Source organism: Pan paniscus, chromosome 4, assembly GCF_029289425.2.
Source record: "Pan paniscus chromosome 4, NHGRI_mPanPan1-v2.0_pri, whole genome shotgun sequence".
In the NCBI taxonomy this organism is placed as follows: domain Eukaryota; kingdom Metazoa; phylum Chordata; class Mammalia; order Primates; family Hominidae; genus Pan; species Pan paniscus.
In genome coordinates, this window is record NC_073253.2 from 106,722,592 (window position 1) to 106,745,368 (window position 22,777).

General features: G+C 38.9%; 1 protein-coding gene across 3 annotated transcripts in view; it reads left to right on the plus strand.

The window, feature by feature from the left end:
• Window positions 1-22,777, plus strand: part of CAMK4 (calcium/calmodulin dependent protein kinase IV) — a 336,488-nt gene that overhangs the window by 307,289 nt on the left and 6,422 nt on the right. For all 3 annotated transcript variants that reach the window (XM_055112534.1, XM_055112533.1, XM_008952101.6), the window contains 3 exons: window positions 12,400-12,475; window positions 17,471-17,597; window positions 21,876-22,028. In XM_055112534.1, coding sequence (XP_054968509.1) covers window positions 12,400-12,475; window positions 17,471-17,597; window positions 21,876-22,028 — 356 coding nt within the window. The remainder of the gene's footprint in view (window positions 1-12,399; window positions 12,476-17,470; window positions 17,598-21,875; window positions 22,029-22,777) is intronic.

Here is a 22,777-nt window from a genome sequence, read left to right on the forward strand (position 1 = left end):
CAAATATTTGATTTTCTCTTCAGGATATTATTTAAAAATAAAAAATTAGATGAGGGAAATAAACAGACTATTTTCACTCATTTATAAGATTTATACAAAGAGAAAATCATATAATTCTTGCGGTAAGGAAGACTTTTTTAACAGCTTAAATGAAAAACATGAAGTGGGAGTTGGATTGACTGATAATTGCAGTGCAAAAAATCAAGAGCCCTGGAGGAAGGAAAGAGTGAGTTAGAACATAAAGTATATCACTTGTGTTTCAAAACACCTAACTTTTTCTTTTCTCACTCCACTCTCAAGTCACAGAAAACTATAATGACAAAAGCCCCAAATACCTTCTCAGTCCTTCTCAACCTTTCAGAGCATGGCACGCATAGAATTGAGAATATTCTGAGATTCACTGTAGTAAGCTGACAAGGCAGCTTCTAGCCAGAGGCAACCCCCTCTGGAAGTCTCAGGTGTGATTCAGTCTCATCTGCACCTTTGTCACTGTTCTTAGTCTCCTGAACTGGGGCATTATCTTTTTATCAAATCAAAAATTGCACCAAGTTTTAAACAGGTTGTACTCCTTTCTTAGCAAATGTAGATGACAGCTAAACAAAGGACCGCACAAAGTACAGATGCTGAGAAAATCACCCAGTGTGGAGTCTGCCCAACTGTGGGCACTGCTGCCGCCCATAGGCAGCTGCCTCAAGTGCATTCTTCTCCTCTGGGTTCCTAGGCCAAGCTAGGAAAAGGATAGAGGCAGAGAATTTCCTAACACTGCTTTTCAGCCTCCCTAGATAAATCCCCTCCACCCTTCACTCTTCTCCCTCCTCCCTCCTCCTTCCCAGAGGCACAGTTTAGAGAGACTCTAGATGCTGGGCTCAAGATACAGTGGATTTTTGTGGCTCCCAGAAAACACTGAATTCAAAACAAGCCTCTATAGTAAAAAAAAAAAAAAAAAAAAAAAAAATCCCAGCATTTACCCCTAGCTCTAATAGGGACAATAATTCTGGAAAGTCAGGTTCAGGCTTTTAGATGCAAATAGATCTTTTCCCATATGTTTTGAATTGCTAAAACAGAAAGAGTGGAAAGAATTTTGAAACAAACAAGACCCCTGACCTACTGGATCTGCAGTCTGGCCTCTACCTGCCTCACAGGCACTGCTCATCCCACCTAGGCATGGCTGGATACTTGAGCCATGCTCCAGCTATGTTGGCTTCTTTCAGTTCCTCCAGTTCGCCTTGCTTCTTCCTGCCACAGGGTCTTTGCATAACTTTTTCCACTTGCAACTCTATTCTCTTTTCCTTCAACCTCTTCCCCATTTGCCTAATTAACTTCTCTAGATCCTCTACATCTCAGTTGAAACTTTCTTTGCACCAGTCACATTCGCTGACCTTTGTGACCAGGCCAACCCCGTACTAAAAATATTCTTCCTCCAAGCATTTCCAGTTATCACTTTGCATTTCTTCCTTTGATGTTTTTGATTTATGTCTACATCCCCCACCCAACTGTAAGCTCCTAGATGACAAAGACTTGTTCTCTTTAACCTGCTCATTATTCCCCTAGCACCTCCAAGTATAGTTGGCCCATCACACAGCAGGTGCTTAATAAATATTTGATGATTTCTTTAATGAGTGAGTGAATGAACCTGTTGATTTCATTCACCTTAGTCTCCCTCAAATTTTTTCCAAAAGAGTTACTAATAGTGTGAAAGCTCTTCTGATGAAGAATGCCACTCTGTAGTTTTAACTCAGTAAGTAAGAAAGAATCATAAAACTCAACTAGGGCATTGACAAAATGAAAGTACAGTCAATGACCAAAATCGTCCCTTTTAATTTTTCTTCTAGGAATTTAAGAAAAGAAGGCAAATTTAGCACCAGTGGTCCCTATAAGTGAGCCCTAGGCCATATCTGATGCTTTTTATTTTAGGATCATTTCCAAAACTAGTTACAATGATTTTATTTGATAAAGTGAAATTCATCCTAATCTCTAGAGGGATACTCAGTCTCTAAATGTTTCAATGGTGCCATCATCTTATTTTTAAAAAGAGTCACACTTAGACCTAGATGGTATGTTAATGAATATATAATATAAGGTTTGAATTTTTGTATAATTTTTATATTTAGTTAAACTTTCTGTTTTAAAAAGGAAGTCTGGCATCTTGGGAATTCTAAGACCGTTTACCAAACTTATTCTGCATTGAAGATTGGAGTATGAGGTTTTGTGGGAGCTTGGTATCATTTAGTGTTTTATGAGCAATAACATGAATGGTAAGATAATTTTAGGAAGTGGTAGACAGATTGGATTCACTTGGAACACAGCCAGAAAAATCAATAAATGATTATTTACTAATTCAGAAAAGATGATGATTCTAAGTCTTTTAAAATGCATTTTTAAAAACTGTTTTACAAATCAGCAAGAAAAAAAAGGGCGCAAAGGGCATGAATAGACAATGCTCAAAAGAAGATATACAAATGGGAGAGAATCCACAGACCCTGTGTATAGGAAGCAGATTGTTCCTGCAGGCCCCAGGAGACAGCCGAAAAACTCTGAAGACAAAGGACATAACCTCTTGGGAGCTCTAGGCTCTACCTACCACCTGATCCTCCCTGTACTACCACAGCTGATGCTCTCTTGAAAGTGCCACCTCCTGGCAGGAGGCCAACCAACACAAAACACTGCAATAAACAAATCTACAACTAAGGACCCTCACAGAGTCCATTTCACTTTCCTGCCACCTCCACTGGAGCAGGTGCTGCTATACATGGCTGAGAGACCTGAAGATGGTTTACACCACAAGACTCTGTGTAGACACCCCCCACTACCAGCCCAGACCCCAGCAGCTCCACTGGGTGGCTAGATCCAGAAGATTAATAACAAGCACTGCAGTTTGCCTTTCGGGAAGCCACATCCCTAGAGGAAGGGGGAGAGCACAGCATCAAGGGAGTATAGTGTGGGACAAAAGAATCAGAATAGCAGCCTTTTAGCCTCACATCTTCCCTCTGACATAGTCCACCCAAATGAGAAGGAACCAGAAAAACAATTCTGGTAATATGACAAAAAAAGGTTCTTTCACACTCTCAAAAGATCCCCCTAGCTTACCGGCAATGGATCCAAACCAAAAAGAAATCCCTGAATTGGCAGAAAAAAAATTCAGCAGGTCGATCATTAAGCTAATCAAGGAGACACCAGAGAAAGGTGAAGTCCAATTAAATGAAATCAAAAAAATGAGATATGAAGGGAAAAATCTTCAGGGAAATAGCATAAATAAAAAAACAATCACAACTTCTGGAAATGACGGACACATTTAGAGAAATGCAAAATGCACTGGAAAGTCTCAGCGATAGACCTGAACAAGCAGAACAAAGAACTTCAGAGCTCGAAGACAAAGTTTTTGGATTAACCCAATTCAGTAAAGACGAAAAAAAGAATTTAAAAAAATGAAAAAAGCCTCCAAGAGGTTTGGGGTTATGTTAAATGAACAAACCTAAAAATAATGGATGTTTCTAAGGAAGAAGAAAAATCTAAAAGTGTGGAAAACATATTTGTGGGAATAGTTGAGGAAAACTTCCCTGGCCTTGCTAGAGATCTAGACATACAAGTACAGGAAGCTCAAAGAATACCTGGGAAATTTATTGCATAAAGATCAACACCCAGGCACAGAGTCATAAGGTTATCTAAAGTCAAGACAGAGGAAATAATCTTAAGAGCCATGTATTCTATGGAAGTGGGCATCGAAAATGATTTATAGTCTAGGGACCCAGAAGTTAAGGATTACCGTTAGATTAAAAGACTGTATGTAAACTCAAAGAGAACATGAGAGAAGTCAAGAGAGGACAGTGGGGACAATCTCTTGAGATTTGATTTTATCAGCCATCTCAAGCCAAAATATATTTGGTTAACTTTGATTTAAGTAAGTGGTTGCCATAATCCTCAACTTAGTTTACATGTATAGAATACATAGACAGTTTTCTGGTGATATTATTTAATACCACACACTATGTATCTAATGGGTGATATAAAAAACTTAACAGGAGTCTTCCTTCTCTTTCTTTGCTGATAGCCTTGGATCCTGAGTGATGAGTCAATCGGCTTTGTGAACACTCCCAAACCAAGGAGATAGCCCCTACTATTGCTGACAGCTTTAGTTGTTAGAATATTGTCCTGTATACTGAGCCAGACATCTGTGCCTTGCAACATCCATTCACAATTCCTAATTCTGCCCTGTGGAGTTTCCTCTACTCTTTGAATTTCTGTAAATAATAAATCTTCCTTTTCTTCTCTCTGGCCTACTAATGATGGTGTTGCCTAAGGATCACTCCGGGTTGCACTTAAGGCAGTGCTAGGAGGCAAATTCATAGCCTTAAATCCCTACATCAAAAAGTCTGAAAGAGCACAAATAGACAATCTAAGGTCAAACCCCAAGGAACCAGAGAAACAAGAACAAACCCAACTCAACCCAAGCAGAAGAAAAGAAATAACTAAGATAAGAGCAGAGCTAAATGAAATGCAAACAAACCAAAAAAATTACAAAAAATAAATGAAACTAAAAGCTGGTTCTTTAAAATAATAATTTAAAAAGATAACCATTAGCAAGATAGACCAAGAAAAGAAGAGAGAAGATCCAAATAAGCTCAATTGGAAACAAAACAGGAGATACTACAACCAATACCACAGAAATGCAAAAGATCATTCAGGGCTACTATGAACACCTTTATATGCATGAACTAGAAAACCTAGAGGAGATGGATAAATTCCTGGAAATATACCACCCTCTTAGATTAAACCAGGAAGAAGTAGAAACTCTGAACAGACCAATAAGAAGCAGCAAGATTGAAATGGTAATTTTAGAAATTGCCAACAAAAAAGTCCAAGACCAGATGGATTCACAGCTGAATTCTATCAAACATTCAAAGAAGAATTGGGACCAATCCTATTGACACTATTCCAAAAGATAAAGAGGGAATCCTCCCTAAATCATTCTATGAAGCCAGTATCACCCTAATATCAAAACCAGGAAAGGACATAACCAAAAAGAAAACTATAGATCAATATTCCTGATGAATATAGAAGAAAACATCCTTAACAAAATACCAGCTAACCTAATTCAACAGCATCTCAAAAAGATAATCCACCATGATCAAGTGAGTTTCATACCAGGGATGCAGGGATTGTTTAACATATGCAAGTCAATAAATGTGATACACCACATAAACAGAATTAAAAACAAAAATCACATGATCATCTCAATAGACCCAGGAAAAGCATCTGACAAAATCCAGCAATGCTTTATGATTAAAACCATCAGCAAAATCAGCATAGAAGGGTCGTACCTTTACATAATAAGACTCATCTATGACAAACCCAAAGCTAACATAATACCGAATGGGGAAAAGTTGAAAGCATTCCCCCTGAGAACTGGAGCAGGACAAAGATGCCCACTCTCACAACTTCTATTCATCATAGTACTGGAAGTCCTAGCCAGAGCAATCAGACAAGAGAAAGAAATAAAAGGTATCCAAATCGGTAATGAGGAAGTCAAACTGTCAGTTTGCTGGTGATATCATTGCACACCTACAAAATCCTAAAGACTCCTGCAAAAAGCTCCTAGATCTGATAAATGAATTCAGCAAAATTTCAGGATACAAAATTAATGTACACAAATCAGTAGCTCTGCGATACACCAACAGCAAACAAGATGAGAATCAAATAAAGAACCCAACCCCTTTTACAATAGCAGCAAAAAAGTAAAATACTTAGGAACAAACCTAGCCAAGGACATGAAAGACCTCTCTACAAGGAATTCTATAAAACACTGCTGAAGGAAATTATAGATGACACAAATGGGACATGTCCCATGCTCATGGATGAGTAGAATCAATATTGTGAAAATGACCACACTGTCAAAGCAATCTACAAATTCAATACAATTCCCATCAAAATACCACCATCATTTATCACAGAGTTAGAAAAAAACTATTCTAAAATTCATATGGAACCACAAAAGAGCCTGCATAGCCAAAGCAAGACTAAGCAAAAAGAACAAATCTGGAGGCATCACATTATCTGACTTTATACTGTAAGGCCTTAGTCACCAAAACAACATGATACTGGTATAAAAATAGGCACATAGCTCGATGGAACAGAATAGAGAACCCAGAAATAAAGTGAAATACTTGCAGTCACTGATCTTTGACAAAGCAAACAAAAACAAAGCAGGGAAAGGATACCCTATTCGACAAATGGTGATGGGATAATTGGCAAGCCACATGTATATGAATGAAACTGGATCCTCATCCCTCACCTTATACAAAAATCAACTCAAGATGGAAGAAGGACTTAAATCTAAGACCTAACACCATAAAAATTATAGAAGATAAATCAGAAAAACCATCCTGTAAATTAGCTTAGGCAAAGACTTCATGACCAGGAACCCAAAAGCAAATGCAACTTGTTTTTACAAAGATAAATAGATGGACTTAATTAAACTAAAAAGCTTCTGCATAGCAAAAAAAAAAAAAAAAAAAGCAGAGTAAACAGACAACCCACAGAGTGGGAGAAAATCTTCACAATCTATACATCTGACAAAAGACTAATATCCAGAATCTACAAGGAACTCATACAGATCAGCAAGAGGAAAACAAATAATCCCATCAAAAAGTGGACTAAGGACATGAATGGACAATTCTCAAAAGAAGATATACAAATGGCTAACAAACATATGAAAAAAATGCCTAACATCACTAATGATCAGGGAATTGCAAATCAGCACCGCAATGCAATGCCACCTTACTCCTGCAAGAATGGCTATAATCAAAAGATCAAAAAATAATACATGTTGGTGTGGATGTGGTAAAAGGGGAACACTTTTACGCTGTTGATGGGAATGTAAACTAGTACAACCACTATGGAAAACAGTGTGGAGATTCCTTAAATAACTAAAAGTAGAACTACCATTTGATCCAGCAATCCCACTACTGGATATCTACTCAGAGGAAAAGAAGTCATGTGAAAAAGAAACTTGCCCAAATGGCTATCAATCAATGAGTTCGTAAAGAAATTGTCACACACACACACACACACCATGGAATACTACTCAGCCATAAAAAGGAGTGAAATGATGACATTTGCAGCAACCTGGATGGAGTTAGAGACCATTATTGTAAGTGAAGTAACTCAGGAATGGAAAACCAAACATCATATGTTCTCCCTCATAAGTGGGAGATAAGCATTTGAATGCAAAGGCATACAAATGATACAAATGGACTTTGGAGACTCAGGGGAAAGGGTGGGAGTGGGGTGAGGGATAAAAAACTACACTTTGGGTACAGTGTACAATGCTCAGGTGATGGGTACACCAAAATCTCAGAAATCCCCACTAAAGAAATTTTCAATGTGACCAAACACCTCCTATTCTCCCAAAACTACTGGAATAAAAATAAAAATATCAAGAAAACTGTTTTATACCTTAAAGTGATTTTCTTCTTCTATTTTGTTTGTTTTGATAATAAGGTGAGAAAAGATATGAAGGACAGCCAGAGTGCTTATACCATTAAAAGATACATTAATTGATGTTTTTTCTTGAACTAAATTGAAAGTAGCCAACTTTCTTGCCCTAAGAAGATCACAAATTATTAGAATTACCTGCAAGGACATTTGATACTTAGGAGACTTGAAGCTGGGGTGCTAGAGCCTGAACTTTATTATAAAAATTCTTCTGGCTCTTGGAAAAGGCCTATCTAGATTGCTAGAGTGTGTTCTACTGGTTCTGAACAAAGTCAATGCCATATTAACTAGTAATTTAAAATATTAAGCTGGGTACTGTGGCTCATGCCTGTAATTCCAGCACTTTGGGAGGCCGAGGCGGGTGGATCACAAGGTCAGGAGTTCGAGCCCAGCCTGACCAACATGGTGAAACCCCATCTCTATTAAAAATACAAAAATTAGCTGGGTGTGGTGGCACCTGCCTGTAATCACAGCTACTCAGGAGGCGGAGGCAAGAGAATCGCTTGAACCCAGGAGGCAGAGGTTGCAGTGAGCTGAGATCGTGCCGCTGTACTCCAGCCTGGGTGACAGAGCGAGATTCTGTCCCAACAACAACAACAAAAATTAGCTGGGCATGGTGGCAAGCACCTGTAATCCCAGCTACTCAGGAGGCTGAGGCACGAGAAGCGCTTGAACCCAGGAGGCGGAGGTTGCAGTGAGCAGAGATCGTGCCATTGGGCTCTAGTCTGGGCAACAAGAGTGAAACTCCATCTCAAAAAAAAAAAAAATATATATATATATATATATATATACATATATATATTTGAAAGTTATTGAAAATGATATCTAATTGTGTCTAGGTGTTTTGACTTTGTTTCACCCCAATTTTTTATGATTTTCAAAATAAGTTATTTTAAAAACAATTATTTTTAAGATGAATTTATTATGGATGGCATAAACATTTTTTATTCCTTTTGTCTGTTAACTTCACTGTGGGACGTTTAACTTTTTACATGGCAAGTTTACTCACATTGCAGTACAGTGCTTCACAAAGAAATAAATTGCCTTTGGAGAGTAAGGTTGCACCCAGTGCTGCGACAGATCAGAACTTGCCATGTCAGGTATGAAACTCAGACTCCCTGTATAGTGGATCCAAAAAGCAGGTTGTGACACACTATTCATTTTCCTTAGAGTTCTTTGGCTGGGAGCTATTAGCAGTGCCTAGAGAAAACATCTGACCCTTGCCAGTATGTGTCTCTGGCCTGCACGGGGTGGGAGGGTTGATTTCACTAGAGCCAACAGGATGAGTCCCCACAGGGCAGCATACACAGTAGCTGTTGTAGCAGAAGAAATGAGAAATGCAACAGGTCTGCAGGTTAGAATGCTTGTTCTTGTCCTCTCTTCTTGTTGAATGATCAGTAACACATCCTTTACTAATAATATAATGGGTAGCAGGTTAAAACTCAAAGTTAACTTGGAAATCAGCTATTTGGATTCATTTACAGTTTAGAGGTAAAAAACCAAGATCCAGAAAATGTAAAAGACTCTCTCAACATATTTCTATATTTATGTTTAAATGTCATTATGGGGCTTGATAGCATTTCAGACTGAATAAGATTCACTGATGTGAAGACCTGCATGGAGAAGGACTAATGCATGTGGAATATGCATGCTCAATATGTGTGCATTCGGCTCCTTGACTGGAACATCTCCTAGAGACAAAAATAGGCAATAGCAGCCTTCCTGCAATGGCAGCATAATCTGAGTTCCCCTTTACAAGGGAAAGTTCACTGTCAGGGCTGTTGTGCTCAAAGAAACTTTCTGTGGGGTACAGATTGCCCCAGAGAATGAAAGCTAACCTGACAGAGTGAATGATGGTAGTTCGTATCAGCCATGCATGTTTCTTAATTTTGTTAATTAAACCTTAAAAGAAAAGTTCTCTAGGAATAATTCATCTGTAGATTAAAAAAAGCTTTTTGGCTACAGATACAGTTCCTTAAAAGGTGCATCTTGCTGAATTGCTGTGTAGAGTGCTAGAATGCACACCCTCCTTTCACCATACAGTTTCTTTATCTCATATAGGGAGCACTTCAAAAAGTTTGTGAAAAAATGGTGAAAATGATGAAAAATATAAACTTTATATCTCAACATAAACTGCATCAAGGTCAAGAGACTTTTGTAAGTGATAACAGCAGCCATTTAGTCTATCCCTAGAGAACTGAGGGATAACCATGTCAATGCAGTCTTTTTTACATTATTAACTGAAAAAACAATAAGTGTTCCTTATAGAAATGTTAAGATAAAGAAACAAAAAGAAGTCAGAAGGAACCAAGTTACTACTGTAAGGTAGATGCCTAACGATTTCCTATTGAAAGTCTCATCAAATTGTCCTTGTTTGATAAGAGGAATGAGCATGAGCATTTTTGTGGTGGAGAAGGATTGTCTGGTGAAGGTTTCCTGGGAATTTTTCTGCTACAGCTTTGGCTAACTCTCTCAAAACAGTCTCATATGAAACACGTTATTTTTCTTTGGCCCTCCAGAAAGTCAACAGGCAAAATGCCTTGAGCATCCAAAAAAACCATTGCCATGACACTTGCTCTTTACCAATCTGCTTTTGCTTAGCCTGGACCCCTTCCACCTCTTGGTAGCCATTGCTTTGATTGTGCCTTGTCTTCAGAATTATACTGTTGAAGCCATGTTTTATCTCCTGTTACAATTCTTTGAAGAATCAGGCTCAGGATTTCAATCCCACTTGTTTAAAATTTCCATTGAAAGCTCTATTTTTGTCTGCATCGATCTGGATGCAACAGTGTTGTCACCCATCGAGTGAAAACTTTGCTCAACTTTTAATTTTTCAGTCAGAATTGTGTCAGCAGAACTCACAGATGTCTGTGATGTTGACTATTGTTTCTGCTCTTGCCAGTCCTCTTCAATTAGGCCATGAGAAAGATTTATTTTTTTCTCAAAAATTGATGTGGATGATCTGCCACTGTGGGCTTTGTCTTCAACATTGTCTTATCCCTTCTTAAAATGAGTTATCCACTTGTATACTGTTAATTTCTTTAGAACATTGTCCCCACAAACTTTTTATAAAGCCTCAGTGATTTCGCCATTCTTCCACCCAAGCTTTACCATATATTTGATGTTTGTTCTTGCTTCAATTTTAGCAGAATTCATGTTGCTCAGATAGAGGCTCTTTTCAAACTGAAGTCTTAGCCTTTTTAGTGTCTCAGACTAGATCCTGTTTGGACATGTTATGACAAGTTAGTACAAGTTTATTTTGGTACAAAAAATTGTGAAATTCATGCATAATTTTTTTATAATATGCATTTACCATGACCTTTTGAAGACTCCTCATATTTTATGTAACCCAGCTTCTACAGGGAAATTGGAACATGATGAGAGTTAAGGGATAGTTAGGGAAGAGGTCAGTGGAATGCCCACAGTATTCCTTCCTGTATGGTAAATCCACAGTCCCATGAGGATAGCCTCCCTCCAGAGCTCACTTATTTATTTATTTATTTATTTATTTTTTGAGACAGAGTCTTGTTCTGTTGCCCAGGTTGGAGTGCAGCGGCGCCATCTCTGCAACCTCCACCTCCTGGGTTCAAGCTATTCTCCTGCCTCAGCCTCCCGAGTAGCTGGGATTACAGGCACCTACCACCATGCCTGGCTAATTTTTTTGTATTTTTAGTAGAGACAGGGTTTCACCATGTTGGCCAGGCTGGACTCAAACTCCTGACCTCAGGTGATCCACCTGCCTCGATCTCCCAAAGTGCTAGGATTACAGGTGTGAGCCACTGCGCCCAGCCCCAGAGCTCATCTTGATAGACAACACTGAATGTGACATTTCCAGCCAGCATGGACAGAGAATCCTGTTTACTTGCATTCCAACCCCTATCCCAGAGAATGGTATGGTGTCCTCATCCCCAAGGCCTTCCTCAAGCAGCCATCAGCATTAATCAAGAAGCTCCTTCTTCAAGAACGCTGCTGGCACCTGCCGCACTTGTGTTCAAAATCAAGAAAGGCCACTCTGGACAATAGGCCTGAGCTCTATTTCTCCATAGATGGTGGGGCTCTTACTTTCCCTTTTCTTCTGTTGTTAATTAGGCAAACAAATAACACCCTTAGTACTCAGGGAAAGTGCCTGGATCCAGTTAATTACCCATTTTCACAAATCTAAGGTAATAAAAATATAAAAGATACTGCTATTCTCCACACCAGGGCTATTTTATGGCTGAGAAAGCCTTCCTTTTTCACAACAGCGGGCAGAACTAATACAAGCTGCCTCACTGTGCACAGATAAGTTCCCCTTTCTCAGTTCATGACCTCAAGCTGATTGGGATCAGCTGCTCTCTGGAGACCTACATGCATCTCTCAATGCCAGGACATGTGCCAGGACACCTCCTAGCTCCTGCTGCAACCGTTCAGACTAGATACTTGTCAACCCTCCTCACCACCTACACTGGTTCCCACCCTGCACACTGTCAGACCCACACACTTGCTGACACACCCTGCTCCCAGCAGGTCTAGATCTCAAGGCAGCATGCTTGTGACTTTTTTCTCCCTTGTTATGCTTAACTTTCATTTCTTTGTTTTCTATGTACAAAACTCCCTTTGAAGTATTGCATCTTTTGTAGCATACATACAGCTCTATCTACTTGATTTGAGCAGTATCATGATATTCTGACATAGAATATTAAAGTTAATAGTGTTATTTTATGCATCCCAAACACAGATAGACTATAATCTCTCCTACTAAAATAGACGTAAGTATTTATAGCTTCATACTGTGGTTTGGGGAGAGAAGATTGGTTATAAAACTGTTCAGAAATTGTTTTGATGAATTTATTTGTTTCCCATTGCTTGATATTAAAATATAAATATTGACTAAGCTCTAATTTAACACAATTTTCACTTTTTCTGCAGCACCTGAAATTCTTAGAGGTTGTGCCTATGGACCTGAGGTGGACATGTGGTCTGTAGGAATAATCACCTACATCTTGTAAGTGAAGAAAAGCCATGTTTATGTAAACTATTTACCTTTCTGTGACATTTTCTAGATACCTCTAATGCTCATAAAAACCATAAAGATTACTTTTTGCCTTTTTGTGATTTTCTGTTACATACTAAATGCAGTTAGTGATAGAATTTCCTGAAAATGAACATTGCTTTTTATTTTGTAATTTTCTTGAGACTGGAATTCTTGTCCAGGGCTTTCCTATATCTATATCCACTATGTAATATACAGCAGATTTAGGGAACAGTTTATTACTTGACACTAGTAAAGAATATGAGCCCAAGACCAGCTGTGTAAACTTGCTCTTGTTTTACTTATTTGCATCTTATATGAAATTATTAGATTTAGTCCTTTTAAATGGGCAAATGACTATTTAATTTCTTAAGCAATTCCAAACTGGTATATTTCTTATCAGGAATATTTTAAATGCATTTTTAGCTATCAATTTTGTTTCTTATTTCTGTTAGGTTTTCAAGGGTCTTAAATTTAACACCCTACACAAATTTCTTGGGAAAAAAAATGAGTGAAATATTTTAATCCCTGGTATCCCCACATCCATTCCTGAGCTCCTGTCTAATAAGAAATAAGGAGTTTCATGAAATTTGCCAAAGACATGGTAGAACTGCAGGTGGTGATGAAAAAAATCAACCAAATAGAAGAGCGTCTGAGAAGGAAGAATACTGTAGAACAACTAGAAAATAAGATATCGATGCTTTCAAGAGTTTAGTTCAAAACAAGGAGACTTAGTTGCCATTTAGAGAGTACTACAAAGTTAGTTGTTGGAATGCATAATATTCCAATTTAGAGAAATTTTGAAGGGTTTGAAAGTAGGTATACTAGTCTACCTGGGCTTACATAACAAAATATATAGACTGGGTGGCTTAAATAACAGAAAGTTATTTTCTCACAGTTTTCGGGGGCTGGAAGTCCAAGACCAGAGTGTCAGCACAGTCAGCTTCTGCTGAGGGCCCTCTCCTGGCTTGCAGATGGCCGCCCTCTCACGGTGTCCTCACATGATGGGGAGAAGGAGAGAGCAAGCTCTGTGGACTCTTTTCCTATGAGGGGACTAATCCCATGAGGAAGACCCCACTCTCATGACCTCATCTAAACCTGATTGCCTCCCAAGGGCTCCATCTCCAAATACTATCTCATTGGGAGCTGGGGCATCAACATATGGATTTTGGGGTTGGAGGGGGGAATACAATTCAGTCCATAGCAGAATGCTTTTAATTAAAGTTGTTTTTAACTTAATAGTGATCTTAAAAAATTCAATGTCCAGGTGATATGGACTAGGAATGGGCTAACTGTGGTAGGGCCCACAAGCACGTTAGCAAACTCTAAGTTTACCTGATATACAATGGTTGATCGCCAAGACAGAAAGGTTTAACAAGCAACTGATAAAATAGCCGTCCACTAATATGTAATACAAAAAGATATTTTGTGTGCTCAATTCCTTGTGTCTTTAGAAGAGCTTGAGAGGGGCCGGGCACAGTGGCTCACACCTGTAATCCCAGCACTTCGGGAGGCCGAGACGGGTGGATCCATGAGGTCAGGAGATCGAGACCATCCTGGCTAACATGGTGAAACCCTGTCTCTACTAAAAATATAAAAAATTAGCAGGGTGTGGTAGTGGGCGCCTGTAGTCTCAGCGTCTCAGGAAGCTGAGGCAGGAGAATGGCGTGAACCCAGGAGGCGGAGATTGCAGTGAGCTGAGATCTTGCCACTGCACTCCAGCCTGGGTGATAGAACTCCGACTCAAAAACAAAAACAAAACAAAACAAAACAAAAGAAAAAGAAAAGCTTGAGAGGAATTTGGAGAGATAAAGATCCTGTTTTTGTCCCCAAAATGTAGGTTTGCCCCTAAAGTATAAATATACCCAATTTATGTACCAGTGTACCAACAATTGGTAGGTACATTGTTGAAATGTACTGGGAGGCATTAAGTATTAATGATATGAAAGAACTTGGAGAGATGGAAGTAGGAAATTAAGTTACATTTACCCAGAAAAATTGGAATGTGGAATGCATAAAACTTAATGATATCACTGACATGGGAAAATGAAGGGAAAAATATAATTACTTGAGAAATATTTTATTGTAACCCTGAAGATAGTTCTAAAAATCTGTCCTATCCCCTAGTCCATTACCAAATTATGCAAACTATTTTATATATTTCTTTTATCTTTATACACTTTAGGTAATTAATTAATAGGTTTAGTTGAAAGTAAGAGTGGTAGCCTCCAAAATGAAAATAACAGTGCTGCTTACAACTAATATTCTTTAGTTTTTAGCTAACTTCTGTCAGGCCCTAAGCCTGAGGACGTTTTATTTACTCTGTAGTTCTTTAATAATTGGTGAAGTCCACTGGCATGGTCGACTGGCACATTTTCTCTGGTGGGTTGTGCTACTTGATCTCTGTATCTTCTTTATTAGATTGGTTTAATGTACATTTAGTGGCCTGCTGGGCGCCTGAGACTATGACCTCTAACATCTCACTCATTTCACCAGAGTGGCTTGGAGACAGACAGAGTAGAGTACAGAAGTAACCAAATGAAGAATTAGAACTAAAGATCCATTTTGTTAATGCTTCCTGGGAAAGTAAATCTTACAATGAAGCTACGTTATAAGCTTCAGTCAGATTCTTTCTTCTGTCTTCCAAATGTTGAGGCATTTGCTTTACTGATACTTGTCTGTATGTACATAAACTCTGGGGCTGTTTTTTTTTAATAAAGCCATGAATAGACATTGGATTCTTCCTATCAGTGTAAAGAATTCTGTTACCTCTTTTGTCCCTCTTCTTGTGGCTACTGCTGCATTTTAACTTCACTCTTTGCTTCTTTGTGTGTGTGTGTGTGTGTGTGTGTGTGTGTGTGTGTGTGTGTGTGTGTGTGTGTTTTGAGATGAAGTCTTGCTCTGTCTCCCAGGCTAGAGTGCAGTGGCGTGATCTCGGCTCACTGCAACCTCCGCCTTGGGTTCAAGCAATTGTTCTGCTCCAGCCCCCCAAGTACCTGGGATTACAAGCACGTGCCACCATGCCCAGCTAATTTTTTGTATTTTTAGTAGAGATGGGGTTTCACCATGCTGGCCAGCCTGGTCTCAAACTCCTGACCTCGTGTTCCACCTGCCTCAGCCTCCCAAAGTGCTGGGATTACAGGTGTGACCCACCATGCCTGGCCCACTCTTTCCTTCTTAAGAGTTCTAGCTTGTCACCACCAGGCTATTGATGGGGCCTTGCTATTTCTAAGAATGCCATTAGGCTGAAAATGAAGGCCATTCTATTTTTTCTCCCAGGAATTCTCATATCTTTACCTTTTATACCTAAACCCTCTGCCCCTACAGACAAAAGCTGCAGGACTGGGCCTTATGATCTGATCAGAAATCAGATAACATCAGAGATTCAAACTCTCTCCTTCAGCTTTCAACACTACAGTTCTGCCCTAAGGCTTGAAGTTGACACCTTTTACCTCTGTCACCAAAGCAAAAAGTCACTGATAGGATTGAAATGAGAGAAAAGGCATTTGAGCACTATAACTCTTCAGTGGTCATTTTTGTCTCTAGATTTTCAGAAGGGGAAATATAAGGAAACTCCTAAACTAAGTCTAGGAAGCTGGCTCATTTCTCCATGACTAACTGCAACAGGCCATAGGTTTCTAGTGTTGTGGAGAGCAGGGCAGGGCAGGCAAGGCCAGACTCTCTCGTTGTCAGGGTGAGGACATGTGCCCTGTCTCACCTTAGGCTGCTCTTCCACAGGTGGGTCAGGAGCGGAATTCTCTGTGCAGACTGCTCAGTAGGGAAAGGGAGAACACATTGGCCCAGGCGTCTGCACTGTCAGGCCTTGCATTTTTCTCACTGGCTCCAGAATATCTGGAAGAGACAAACATTCTCCCAGTGGGACATTCTGTGAGTAAAAGGACATACGAAACTGCTTCTTTCTAAAAACTCACTGTATTAGGATGCACTTTAATTTTTCATGCTATGTACCAACCTGGCCAGCTTGAGTGAAGCCTTTGGGAAAATGTCTTTTATTCATTCTCCCTCCCACCCTCATTTTTTTTCAAATGGAACACATGCAACACATGCCCTGGCATGGGCTTTTTTAAGCAGTTCCCTCTTGGTCCCTACTGATTTTAGAACTTCCACCCGTCTGTAAACAGTGGATGCTTGGTGGTCACAAACAACTCGCTTTTCCTTTCTCTCTTGTTAAGATGCCCAAGATAGTTCTCCATCCCTTTTATCCCACTTTTCCCATTCATTTTTAAGTTGACTCCATAGTAGAAAATGATACAAAGAATGAGGTAAATTGAGGGTGCTCATCTCTTTGGCTGCATCTGGTGACTATATTAATCTTATACATTTTTTAAGGTCATTGCCTGACAATAGTTTCAGCTTCTGTCTTTGTTCACTCTGAAATCCAAACTGGAATGGAATGGAAATGTCATAAAGCTTTATTCATTTCTATGGAGGATTTCATAGAATAGGGCAGAATAAAAATAAGTGAAAATTTCTAATTTCCACTTGTTAATTTCTTTACTCTCAAAATCCCAGCTCTTCCCTTTCATACTAAATTGGAAGTCTATTCAATCTCTGTCTGCCTGTCTGTCTGTCTTCTCAATACCTGTCAAAAAATCCATGGAAAGGCTTTAGCATAATGTCTATAATGTTAGCTATTATTATTATTGTTCTTCTGTGTAATAAGAATTATAATAATAATTATTATTACACAATAATTATAATTATTATTATAGCTTTTTGTAGAAATCCTAAGTTGGTTTTATATTAATTCCTACTTCCTGAGGACTTGATTGTGTGTTTACACTATAAATAGTGAATTGTAATAAGGCAGTTGCATACTTAAGCTGAGTAGACTTGCTTCCATGGCAGGAAGCAGTGAAAAAGAACAGTCCTGAATTCCTACAGAAATTGGATGAAATATACTTGAGCTTTTAAAGATATTTTATTCTCTATATTTTATTCCTCTAGACTTTGTGGATTTGAACCATTCTATGATGAAAGAGGCGATCAGTTCATGTTCAGGAGAATTCTGAATTGTGAATATTACTTTATCTCCCCCTGGTGGGATGAAGTATCTCTAAATGCCAAGGACTTGGTAAGTGTAATCAAAACAAAATGAAACAAAATGAAATAAATTTATTTTTAACTAATTAATGGGCAGTACAATTTTTTAAAATTTTACCCTTATTAATGCCATATTTTCTTTCAATTTTAAAGATTTTAATAAAATTAGTTCATTAATACATTTTCCTTAGAGAATAAAAACTAGATATGTTTTTGACTCATCACTAGTTGAATTATCATAAACTACAATTACTACAGTATTAATGAGCTTTTACTACCTGATAAGTATAAAAACCTTGCTTATGAAGAAAGCTGTGCTGGGTGAATTCAAACACAATTTACACAGAATTCTGTTTTAACATGGCTTGCAATTGCCTAGAATTTAGATGTACTTCATTTCTTTTTTGTTTCTTTGTTTTTGAGACAAGGTCTCACTGTCACCCAGGCTGCAGTGTAATGGCATGATCATGGCTCATTGTAGCCTCCAACTCCTGGGCTTAAGCAATCCTCCCACCTCAATCTCCTGAGTAGCTGGGACACAGGTGCATGCCACCACACCCAGCTAATTTTTAAAAGTTTTTTGGAAATATGGGGTCTTGCTATGTTGCCCAGGCTGGTCTCAAACTCCTGCCCTCAGGTGATCCTCCCACTGTGGCCTCCCAAAGTGCTGGGATTACAGATGTGAGCCACTGCACCCAGCCTAGATATACTTCAAGTAAAACAATATTGCTTCCTGAAATTTCATCAAATTTATTAAAATATCCTGATAGTAACGTAAGTCCCATTATGCATCATTAGCATTATAAAAATGTTCCACTGTGTTAATAGTTCATTTTGTTTGTTTGTTTTTACATTGCTTCTCACTTAAGTTAATATTGACATTTGTTTGCATTCAGGAAATCCATACCTTCTGGGGAGGTCACTCACCTCTTATAAAATAAAGAGGATGCTAACATGAGATTGAAACATTTCTCATCAATCCACTAGAGAACAACCACACAGACATAATCAAAAGCTGACTTTTGAATCATAGAAGGTTAGATATAGAAGAGGTCTTAGGAGGCATCTAGTCCTCCTCTCATTTTAAAGATGAGAATGCTAAAGACCAGAGAGGTGAAATGACTGCTAAGGTCACACAGCTTCCCAGCAGAAAGACATTATTAGGGCTGATCCAGTTGTCCAGACTCCCTTTCCTGTGCTCTTTTTTCTTCATGCATTTCTTCCTTACCCTCTGTGTTCCTTCATGGAACAGATTCCCTAAGGCTCATGGCTTTTCCAGCATGTGTGGGAAGAGAAAGTCAGTGTGTGTGATGTGTGATGTATAAATATATCATTGTAACTCCTTCCTCAAGTCATACCCCATGCTCCTAAACACCTCTTGAATCCATCCAGTTCTCTCCCCCGGACCACTGCCCCAACCTCCTATCTGACCTCCCTGCCTCTTCTCATGCCTTTCTCAAATACAGTCTGCACAGGATCCAGACGGATGGTCTTATAAATAAATCGCATCGTGTCCTTGTCCTGCTCTAAGAATCTTAGGATAAAATCCAAAACCCATAACAAGATCTACATGATGCTGCCTGGTCTGGGGCCTGCCACTCTCTCCTGTGCCATCACTCACTTCACATCTCTCCCCTTTGATCACTTTTCACTCTAGTGCACCACACTTCTAGTTTCTCATCAGCATAGCTCAGGATATTGCCATGGCTCTTTCTTCTGCTCTGTAATGTTCTTTCTTCCTCCCCACCTTCTTCTCCATTACACATAGGCATGTACACACACACACACACACACACACACACACACACACACACACCCCTGGGTAACTCATTCTCAAGCCCCAGCTGCCACTAGATATCCCTTGGGAGGCATGGTCGGCCTTCCCCTTCAGTGCCTCCCACCTATAGTTGGTTCCTTCTGCCAAAATCTTCCTTTACCCCCTGCACTCCCCAGTTCATAACAGTCATCACTTATATATTTAATGGTCCTCCTTAATTAGATTTTAAGCTCTGGGGCAGGACAAAGCGTGTGTACCCAGACCTTAGAACCACATAGGCATATAGGACTGACTCAGTAAATGTTTATTGGATGAAACAATGGATCTGGAAGTACACCATGAAGTTTCAGAGTCTGACACACCTGGATTTAAGTGCCCCCTTTGTCATGTCCTGGAAGTGTAACCTCAGGCTCATGATCTAACCTTGCTATGCTTTAGTTTTCTCATCTAGGATGATAATTGTACCTATCTCTAGGTTGTTGTGAGAATTAAGGAACATAATGTATGTTAAGTAACTAATATCAACTAACTTAATAATAGTACTCTTATTTAGCCCTCCTTCCATTTCTTTTCACCCTTAATAAATATTAAGTGAATAAGAGGGTTAGCTTTGATGTTCCTTCATTCAGCTAGATCCCTTGTTAGTTTATCACTGCTTAAAACTTCAGAACTGGAAGAATCCTTGAGCTCCATAAATGTATACTTACTAGCAAAACCCACATCTGTTGTGTCATCGGCAGAGACTAAGTGCTAAGGAGTTGGGGAATTGGATGTAAGGGGTACTGCAGGGTAATGGCAAGGCTTTGAGTGTGATTATGACCTTCAGAAAGTTTCCTAATAATTCAGTTATGATTGTTATCAATATCTTCAAATGTAAAGATTAACAATGGTGTATATAAATTTTGGGTGCACATTGACTTTCAATAAATTCTTTGTATTTTTGTGAGGAAGATAGTAATGAGGAGGGAGAGGAGAAAAATGATTGGAAAAGAAAAAGAAAATACCTAATTGTCAAAAATGTTGTAAGGATTAGGGCTCATTTACATAAAATTATTAGTAGTCCTGTTCAACGGATAATAGCCATGACTACTATCAGATTTTTATTTACTACCATGCCTTCTTTCTCTTAACCATCCTACCTTACTCCATGTCCTCTCAGATTTTAAGCCTAAAGAGCCTCATGTCTCTGCCCACTACAAATCTAGCCCAAACACACATTCTTTTGCAGAAAGGAAGTGAAGAGAGAACCAGATAGTATTTATTCCTCATTTGACTTGCCGCCTGATTTCCTTAGCCTATGTTCACGTCTCCTTAGGTAATTAGAGTTAGAAAAGACCTGAGACCTACGATCATTCAAAGCTCCTTATTTTGCACATGAGCAGGCCAAGGTACAGGGAGATTGACCACCTTGGAGACATCATGCTGTAGTGGCCACAAGATGCGCTCTGACATACACAGACCCGAGTTTAAATACAGGCTCCATCAATTCCAAATTGTCTGACCTGAGGCAAGTCACTAAATCTTTCTGAGCTACCTTGCTTCCCTCATTTATGAATTGGCACTAGTAGTTCCAAATGATAAGGCTGCTAAAAGATTACATGAGTTTTTAAATAGTTATATATGCATCTAAGAAGCAATTACAAAGGAATTAAAGTGGAAATAAGATTCTGTAAGGAAAGAGCCTGAGGGGGTGTCCACAGGCAATTTATATATTTGTCTATATCTAGGGTCACAAAAGTAGCGAGTGGCATAACCAGGGCTTGAACACACTTCCTGACTCCCAATAGTCTCTGCCTCATATCAGGTCACCCCTACTAAGCCCAGGACTGTGGATTATTTTATTTGCTGACCTTCCTGGGAATTTATTGACTGCCCATCCTCACAAGCAGGGGTAAACCTCCAAGAATGGGCTGCCATTGATTGGATTCCATTCTTTAGGCAAATCATGCCCTCAAGCCACTGACTTCTTGGATTATAAAATGATTTTTAAACTCTGGGCTTAGTCCTTCAAGTACCCTCAAGGGGTTAGAAAGAACTATAAACCCCAAGATAGAAACATAAGGTAGTATTCCGTAAGTGCTGGGATACTCTCCCTTTTGTTTGCCATTTAATCCCCACAGAAAGAATGATGATGCATGAATGATTCCGTTCTGTTACCATAGAGATGTACTTTAAGTTCTGAATTCTAGGTGATTGTGAAGCGCAGCCCAGAATTATTTTGCTGGTTCTGCCTTCAAAGAACTTCCAGTCCACAGGCAAGTGAGGAGCTGTTTCTTGACTTCTGTTGGAAAGCCGTCTGCCACTTTGGGGGTCTCAGGTGGTACATGGCCCTGTCTTCTCATACTCCCTCAGCTACTGCTACCTGAAGCTGTGCCTACCTACAGTGGCCCCTGAGGACTTAAACAATTTTTTTCTGACATATATTTAGTGGTACTGCTGGGAAATGGAATAAGATCTGGAAGTTTGTAAGCTGAGGGCAAGCCCAGGTCATCCTAAAAACCTCCCTAAGTTTATGGTTCTTTATTATTTCAGGTCAGAAAATTAATTGTTTTGGATCCAAAGAAACGGCTGACTACCTTTCAAGCTCTCCAGCATCCGTGGGTCACAGGTAAAGCAGCCAATTTTGTACACATGGATACCGCTCAAAAGAAGCTCCAAGAATTCAATGCCCGGCGTAAGCTTAAGGTAAGATAGCATATATTTTGTTTTGTTTTGTTTTGTTTTGTTTTCAAAAAATTTATCTCATCTTGATCTATCAATAATAGTTCTACCGTTCTTCATCTAATACTATTATCTATTTCTTAAGGCACCAGGGAAAATCCTGCTTTGAAACTCCAATAAGGCTGACACAAAGCTACTTAAGTTTTCTTATACTCTCATAAGGAATACATGATTAATAAAGGGAAATTTGTTATATAAGTTGATATTTACATATCAAATATATTATTGCTGCTTCTCATCTAATTAAAGTGTACTGCTTAAACAGCATTGTTCAGGGAAAACTGATATTTATTCAGAAAGTTGTTTTCTTTCAGAATATGTAAAACTTGGGAAACAATTTTTGAAACTATATTTACTAATATAGATAAATAATTACTTGACAAAAATTTAAAAATTTAAGTGATATAATAAATTACTTAACTAAATATATCATTTTATATAGTACCTATCGAATAGAGATTAGGAGCTTTTCTATTACATAACTGTGTTTAGGACTAGCTATGTAAGTAGAGGATCTCAGAGAGCAGCTGGGGGTCAGAATTAGGGTCCTATGCAGCCATTGCTTATGGTCTGATACAGACTAAATAAATCTGAAAGGTTCCATGGTCAAATTAATTATAAATACCCCAAATTAAATAGTATTGACTTCACCTAGGATTTCTCCAGCTAGTTTGATAACGGAACTCTTATATCCCCATGATGACATCCATGTG